Genomic DNA, 8,973 nt, shown 5'->3' with positions numbered 1-8,973 from the left:
AAAGAGGAGGGAGAAGACCGGGGAGGAGCGAACGACACCGTCGACGAGAGAGGAGAACCTTTTCGCAGGAGTTAGGGCAAGATGGGATCGTGGCAGCAAGCTAAAAAGGCACACGCGAAAGCCAGCCACGGGGTATAACCCGCGGCTCGCTTTTTACTGATTTCCTCCCTCGCCGCTCCTCCTCCTCCGTGCCAAACGAACGAAAAAAGCAGCCCCAGGCCGCGCCGCTCCCCCACAGTTGCGCCAAACGGTCCGTATGTATGACTTTATATATTGGAACATTGGAGCAACAAAAAACTCAAATACTAATTTATATACATGATATGAAAGGTTGGGATATATGATTTAGAAAGAAATTAAAAATTTACATTCAAATTATAATTTTCCAAACTTGCCGTCTTTAGATTCTAGTTTTTATGAGGGCTGTGTTTTCAAAAGTAAAAGGTTCATTTTCTTAGGTATAAAGGGGACTTTGAACCTAGAAATTGTAGCTTAGACACATCGAGTTTGAGGACCATTTTTGGTGGAATCCTTTAGTGGTTTACATTGTTACATAACCATTATACATGACTCCACTATGAAGATATTTTTTTATTCAAGAAAACTAAATTTGATTTCTATCTTTCTTTTAAAGGATAAAATTTAGCAAATAATAAAGTATAATGCAAAGAAAAGGTGCCTATAATCATATAATGGGTGATAGTATAATATCAAAGAACTCAAGTAATTGCGCACTGTTAGTGAAATCAGTGTTGAGAGGATAGTTCCAAAAACTCCATAACAAAATATGATTTGGGAGTACATGAACAAAACTTTGATTGAATAAGCTAGAAGTAAGATGTTACATGTTGAATGCCAAATGCATTTTGGCTTGAAATTATAAGCACTTCTAATCGATTAATAAAAAGGTGAACGATCTCTTTTTCTGCAAACTACTTCTACAAATTTGGAACGATAAGTAGGTAAACTTGGCTTTCTCAAATAAAAGTTTTTGTTGTCTTTTATATGTGCATGTGGATTTCATTTGTGGAGATTAAATATATCTTGAATCTATTAAGTGATTCTTTATTGTATTTGGAGTTGATTTTGGCTATTGATTTTTGGATGATCAAAATTTGAAGATTACTAGGGATCATAATATTATATTACATGAATATTTAACAATGTTTGAAAGCTATGTCCACCAAGTTATAAGATGGTAAAGATAATGTTATACATTAACAATGTTTGAATGCTATGTCCACCAAGTTATAAGATGGTAAAGATGATGTATTTTGAAACATATCTTGAGTTGAACATTCTTGTGGTATAGTCAGAAGATCTTTAAAGTGGATAAATCGAGTCATAGATATTCACCTTTTTCTTATTGTTTATTATTAACTGATGCTGATGAATATAAGTGGGAGCTTCCATGACAAGGGACACATATAAAAATGACAATTGGATATTAACTACCTGATGATAAAGGGCATTCCTTGATAAATAGCTTTCAAGATCAATGAAGAGAATAATGATAATAAAAATAACAATGAAAGATTTGTCATGAAAGGATTATATCAAACTGAAAGTATTGATTTTAATGAGACATTTTATATTGTTGTTTAGTTTATTACCATTTGAGTAATGCTGAGGAGAGTAACATCATAGAACTTGCACCTTGTGCATTTAGATGTTAAGAAAACTTTTCTTCGTGGAAACTTTGAGGAGGATATGGTGCACATGAAGGCATTGAAGTCCCTAGAGAAGAAAGCCTTGTTTGCAAATTGAATAAAAACGTGTATTGATTAAAAAACATGCTCCTCATAGTGGTACCGAAAATTTGATACGTCCATGTATCAAATTAGTCTTATCAATGTTGCTAAACCGAAAAGTGTTGGTAAGGTATATACTATAATGCTCTTATATGTGAATTATATGTTGATTGTAGGAGAAGATATTAGTGAGATTAGTACACATAATGAGCAATTATAGAAAAAAAAAACATGAAGGATTTGGGAGATGAAAAAAAAAAATCAATTGAGAAGTTGTGATAGGTCAACTAATCTCAGACTGATTATATTTATCACATACAAATTCTATAATTTATCCCTTGGCTATCCATTTCAATTGAATTTGATGAAGTGATAAACCGTAAGGCCAAAGGTTATTGAGTTTCACAATTGGTTTGCTGATGCATGTCATGCTTTGCTATAGATTTGATTTAGCTATTATAATGGAAGTTATAAGCAGTTATTTGTCAAATCTATTGAAGTTACATTAGGAGATGATGAAGTGGATTCAATGTTGGTTAATAGATATTAAAAATATTTCATTGTTTTGAAGCAAAATCTTATAACTTGAAAATGATAAGGGTATATTAAAAACAATTACCAAGACTCACTAGATATAAAAGACAAATCTTTAGGATAAGATAGTATTATAATCTATGATACAAAATATTTGGGGATATGGTAAATAGAAAAAGAGTCGTTTGGATTGAAGTGTGGTGAAGACATAATGAATTTTTTTCTTTTTATTCCTGTCCCATATAATATATAGTATTTGAAAACTCCTATCTACTAGAGAGTCAATATTGTGAGCGCTCTCATTTGAATCATAAGGTTTTTGAGCATCCTAATCTTTGTTGCATTCACAAATCGGAGGGAGGTGAGATACTGCAGTAACAGGTGGATCCATGGTGATGCTTGCAGGTGTAGAAGAGAAAATCACCATAAGGCAAGCAAGTATAGGCACTTGAGCCTCTAATTCTGAAGAAAATTAAAAAATAGTTTTAATTTTTTATTTTAGACCCGATCTAGTAGAGGTGTTACCTCTAAACTGGTAAGAGAATTGAAGCTGACTATATTTGATTGTACCTTTCGCGCTTGATGATTATATTACCAAAATTTAGAGGAATTATGGTAAAAAAATCTGTAGGATGAATAATATGTTGGGATGTCATCAAATTCAACCCTTCTACTTTTATCCATAAATTGAGGATCATTCTCCACAAACTTTTCTAACTTAAAAAGTAATATTTAGTCCAATTAGAACTCCAGCCAAAAAAAAGTATATTAAAATGAGCAATGAAATTATCCCCTTGCAACTATTTGTCAAATATTGAACCTATAGAATATTGAAGGGATTGTTTGAAATAAGATAGATGAAGTTGATAAATGCAATCCAGATTATGATTTTATTAGAGATGGAAAAAGTGGCATATAGTGAAGACAAACATTGAAAAATATACTTATTTATGCATGTATAATTGTGGCTATAAGATGCATTGGAAAAATTGACAAGATACACATAATGTGCAATCATTAGGAAAGAGATGTGTATTATCAAATATACTATGGCTAGAAGTTAGTCTAAAGTGGCTTCCAAAAAATTACAAAATAGAGTTACAATTCGTGTAGCATTAGGGGTGCAGTAGTTGGGATGAGGCTAGTGATTGGGAAACCAAGAAATTTATCTATCCTGTTAATATATTTATGACCCTATAAGTATATTAATTGTTTATCACTTTATTTGTTTTGATTTATTATATATATCTCTCAAGGTGGCTGGGGAGGGTAGGTTAGGCCGTTAGGGTCTATCTACCCTCTATTATGCATGAGCATTACAAGCCGCATGTTTTATTTTTATCATTATTTTTTTTTGAAAAGCTCAATGGCTGATTTTATTGAAATAGAAATGATACATAAAGGTTGTATGAGAGAGCTCAAAAGAGGTACCCTGCCCATACGATACAAGTACAGTAATATTCAAACAAAAAAATACAAATAAACTCAATAAAAAGTAAAACAAATTTAAAACATGCAGAAAACAAGTAGCTAGGAACGAGTCAGTTTAGTCCTGTCTTTTCCTTTAGTTTTAGGAGCGGAGTCAGATAACAAACTTTGAAGACTGTGTCAATGTCAGGAGTAACTAAAGTATCATCCATTAAGTTTCCAAGTTGGAGTGTACCCCCAACCTTCTTCTTCTGCCGAGAAGTGTAAACTTGTCATTCTTCATCTGAAGACTGGCTCATGTGATCCTCAGTCTGAATTGATGTTAGAATCGCAGTAGAAGGAAAGACAATCGTTGCCACCTCGATAAGTTCCAGTATATGTGAAGTGTGAATTGGTACCTCTGCACCTGATGCTTCATGAATAGGAGCTGTGGGACTATCCTGATTTTCAGTTCGAACATTATCCGTTGTAGTATGGTTAAGAGAAGGGATCCCAGGGGCAGCCACCAACTCCTGCCTTGTGGTGATTCCCTCCTCAGGTTGGCTGTCATCAGGTTTGCTGGGAGCGCGTTCAGACACATGGGGTGCACTAATAGTGTGTTCTTGTTTTTGACTATTAGTTGTCAATTGTGGGTGCAATCTGAAACATTTATCTTGCGGGTGTCCAAACATTCCAAACATTTTACAATTATTGTAGTAGTAAGGTCTTTGTTCCATAATGATTTGTTGCTAGCAACCATTGTTGTGAGCAGATCCAAGCCAGACTTCTACATCTGGAAGTGTAATATCTCTTTCAATCAAAATTCTTGCATTAGAAGACCTTGAGAAATGAACTGTAGGTGAATCTACTTGCAAAGATGTTCCAAGGATAGTCTTAATTACATATAAGATAGGTAGGTTAAAGAATTGAAACTTGAGTTCAGGTAATGAGAACCAGATAAGTGCAATTGGGGGTTCTTGACTGTAGGGCTGTCAGAAAAGCTCGTTGTTCGCGAACAGCTCGTGTTCGGCTCGTTAAGTAGCTCGTGTTTGGCTCGTTCGTTAAGTAAACGATTCAAACAAGAACAAGTTTTTAAAACATGAATTATAAACGAGTCGAACACGAACATTCGCTCGTCTTCGGCTTGTTTTAGCTAGAAATAAAAAAATATATATAATTATTTATATAATAATATTTTACACACATTATTTATATAATAATATATTACATATATTTATGACTATGTTTAAATCATAACTGTTCTTGTGGTAATGTGGTTATGCACCTTGTTTTGCTTAATTTGATCCAAGTTTGAATCCAACACTTTACATCTATTGTGTGTTGAACTCATTTTTCAGTGTTAATTTAAGCCAAACACAAGCTGAACATGAACACAAATATATAAATCGAGCCGAACACGAACACACTGTTCACGAGCCTATTTCAAACACGAGCTAATTTCAAACACAAGCACGAGCTATTTTGAACGAGCCGAACACGAGCCAGCCTGAGCTCGCTCAAGCTCGGCTCGTTTACAACCCTACTTGACTGGGATTAAATTTAGGGGTTCATTTGAGCAATTTCGTATGTTTGCCCTCGATTGTAATGATTTTTTTTGAGAAAATTCTCGTGTAATCTTCTTCTATGCTCAGCTGTATCATAACATGTCTTCCGTTGAAATGACCGACCTGTCAATCTCCAACAAGTTTGAAATCTTCAAAAACCTTCCTAATGATCTTCATCTTAGGGCAACCTAATTGGAACTGGCAACCTAATTGGAACTTTCCAACCTAATTGGAACTTTCCAACTAGTTTAAATTTGTATTTTCCTGCACGAGTTGAAATTTCAGCGTCAGAGAAGAATATTGCTGGTTTGCCCTTTTTTTTAACTTTTTTTATGAGATTGCAATCTTCATTTCCTGCAACAGAATCGTGGTGCATCTGCTGAAATATCGGACTATCTGCGAGGTTGAAAGGGGAGCTTGGCAGGGGAGCGGCGTTTGTGAACCACTGTAGCATATGAGGGTTTGGCGGGATTATCACCGACGACGACGGCAACGTAAGTGCGAACTTGTTCGGGCGTGTGTGTGCGTGCGTGTGCGTGTGCGTGTGCATGTGCGTGTGCGTGTGCGTGTGCGTGTGCGTGTGCGTGTGTGCGTGTGCGTGTGTGCGTGTGCGTGTGTGCGTGTGCGTGTGTGCGTGTGCGTGTGTGCGTGTGCGTGTGTGCGTGTGCGTGTGTGCGTGTGCGCGTGTGCGTGTGCGTGTGTGCGTGTGCGTGTGTGCGTGTGCGTGTATGTGTGTGTCTGTGTGTCTGTGTGTATGTATGTATGTATGTATGTATGTGAGCTCTCTACATCATCCATTACTCCCACAAGCAAAAGTTTTCAACAACAACAACAACAACAACAACAAAGCCTTAATCCCACTACGTGGGGTCGGCTACATGAATCCTTTTTCTCCATTGCGTCCTACTTAGTGTCATATTTTCATTTAGTTCTAGTAAATTAAGATCATTTTTAATACGATAAGCCTAAGTCTTCCTAGATCTACCTCTGCCTTTCTTAACACAAGTCGAATCTAAAACATCTACTTTTCTAACCGGATCATCAGATGGTCGACGTTTAATGTCACCAAACCATCTAAGACGACTTTCTCTAATTTCGTCTGTCACAGGAGCTACACCAACCATATCACGAATATATTCATTTTGCATTTTGTCTCTAAGTGTAAAGCCACTCATCCACCTAATCATTCTCATCTCGGCAAAACTTAACTTATTGTTATGCTTCTTTTTTAAAGGCCAACATTCAACGCCATAGAGCATTGCAGGTCTCAACTTAAGCAAAAGTTTTCAACTTTATAAAATTTTCATGCAAATGTATGTATGTATATGTCTTAACAAATTCCTCCTCATATGAGATCTCTCTACATATATGTATGAATGTATGTATTCATGTTTCTTAACAAATTCCTTCTCATATGAGTGCTCTTTACATCATCCATTACTCCCACCCTAGCAAAAGTTTTTCAACTTCATAAAATTATCATGCAACAAGAGCAAACTCAACTACATGGAGCCATTGGGGGAATCACTTGCTCTTAAACATTGCCGGACTATATTAGAAGAATGACAAAAAATCATGGGAGCCACAAACTAAGTGATCACTACTCTAATGTCACTCAAGGAAAGCAAAATTGGGTTATACACTATTAGTTAAACTAAGTGATCACCACTCTAATGTCACTCAAGGAGACCAAAATTGGGTTATACACTATTAGTTAAGCCTGTTTCTTCCTCAAAAGCTTATGCCTTCGGATTAGGGTCAACCACTTGATGTTTTAACATCGATATATTTTTCAGTTATCTAATATGCAACTAAACCTCTAATTTTTTAATGCGACTTAACACTAAAGATTGACTGTTTCTACTTGTTCTGTCGTAGAAAATGATAATGCATGTTAGCTGATGTTCTTTTTTTTTTTGTTGTTAATGATTTATTTGAATTCTTATAAATTTTTTTTTATTCTTTTCACCATTTTTACCAAACACTTAATGTAGTCTGGGGTTCACCTGATTCGAGGAATTGTCAAAGATGTTCAGCCTGAAAACATAATTCTTAATGATGGAACTAAAGTTCCATATGGCCTTCTGGTGTGGTCAACTGGTGTAGGTCCCTCTTCGTTTACAAAGTCTTTAGACTTGCCAAAGTCACCGGGTGGCAGGTATATTCTTCACCCTATAATAGTGAAAAATCACAAAATTAATCGTAGTTTTCTGTATTGTCTTTACCAATTCTGTTTTCGGTGGGATCGTTGCTTCATATGTTTTGTTATTTTAACATTTAACATGTGAGAATCATAGATTCACAAAGTTTAATTTACTATCATGCTCTACATGCAGAATATTAGCTCTTGCACTAATGTACTTGGTAGTTATTTCGTCAAATTTATGAAGCTTACCCAGGGAAGCTGAAAATTTTGCAGGATTGGTGTAGATGAATGGCTTCGTGTTCCATCGATACAAGACGTGTTTGCCATTGGTGACTGTAGCGGATTTCTTCAAAGTACTCAGAAGAGTGTGTTACCAGCTTTAGCACAGGTTTGTTTTAAGTTTTCTAAAGCGTTAAATTGGATAAAAGATTATTGCTATTCCTTTCGGAAGGTAACATGTATCTATAGTTTAAAATTTACCAATTAGGTTCACTGTGGATATCATATTTTGCAGGCAGGTTCCTTTTATGTACATTCTAGAATGACATAAAAAGGCATTTATTCTTTCAAACTGACCATATAAGTCATCGAACTTTTATGAAGAATATGTGATCTGGTTCATCTCTCTGCCTTTTCATATCCCTCCTGTCATTCCCACCCCCTTTTATGGATGTGGGGTTTTGGCTGGTATTGATTGTTATTCTCTTTCTTAAATAAAGGTTGAGGAGAAGCTAATGTAATTTCATTAAAAAAAGCCAACTAATTGAAATTATTCAGATTGAAGAGACTTTGTTGTTGATATGTTTTTTTATTATATATTACAGATTAATAAGATAAAAAAGAGTTCCATGGTCCATGCTGTTGAAGTCTGATTTCTGGCTTACACTAAAATCCTACTTAAAATAAGGGAAAAGAAAGTAGAGTAAATAGAAAAGAAGAGAATAGAGGAGAAATTTATTATATGTTTCAATAGTATAGTAATTTTTGGCTAGTCTGTTTAAGATTGTGTAATCTTGGCTCTTCTGGTGTCCCCTTATTTATAGGGAAAGGTTAGGGCTTGAGTGCTTCAAAAAATGTCACATAATGTGCCACATATGTGAAAAGAAACATAAAACGAAATTAATCAATTATTCTTTGGAAGATACAAGAAATTTGTTGCTTGAGAACTTGGATTGATACTCAGTCTGCTAAACTGAAGCCATTGATTTATTTGGTGGAAGTTGTTGTGTAGTTATTGGGATTGGACGACTGGTTGAGTTTGGTTGAAAGTTGTCCATGAGCTTGGTGATCGAGTATTTATTGAGGGAAAGCCCATCACAGCGAATTATAAGGTCACATTAGACAGTTTTTCTAAAAAAAATTCAAAGCCTTTTTGCAATAAATGAGCTCTACAAAAGTAAGAGAATTTAGCTTTTGATAGCATCATATTTAGCTTTGTTTAAAGACACACTTTTTCAGGCATCAAGTGACCATTCCCTCGCTAAATGCCCTAAAATTAGTTCTGCTGCCCAAATTAGTGTATGCATGTAACTAATGGCACTTTAAAGGGGTTATATATATATATATATAT

The 8,973-nt window shown here is 35.2% G+C and overlaps 1 protein-coding gene across 2 annotated transcripts in view; it reads left to right on the top strand.

Moving 5' to 3' along the window:
* The window catches only part of LOC110024179 (internal alternative NAD(P)H-ubiquinone oxidoreductase A2, mitochondrial-like), a 31,090-nt gene that overhangs the window by 12,888 nt on the left and 9,229 nt on the right, over positions 1 to 8,973 (top strand). For both annotated transcript variants that reach the window (XM_020723985.1, XM_020723987.1), the window contains 2 exons: positions 7,252 to 7,415; positions 7,677 to 7,791. In XM_020723985.1, coding sequence (XP_020579644.1) covers positions 7,252 to 7,415; positions 7,677 to 7,791 — 279 coding nt within the window. The remainder of the gene's footprint in view (positions 1 to 7,251; positions 7,416 to 7,676; positions 7,792 to 8,973) is intronic.

This window comes from Phalaenopsis equestris, unplaced genomic scaffold (genome assembly GCF_001263595.1).
Source record: "Phalaenopsis equestris unplaced genomic scaffold, ASM126359v1 Scaffold000250, whole genome shotgun sequence".
Taxonomy (NCBI): domain Eukaryota; kingdom Viridiplantae; phylum Streptophyta; class Magnoliopsida; order Asparagales; family Orchidaceae; genus Phalaenopsis; species Phalaenopsis equestris.
The sequence above is the reverse complement of the archived record's forward strand: the minus strand, read 5'-3'. Positions and strand labels throughout refer to the sequence as shown.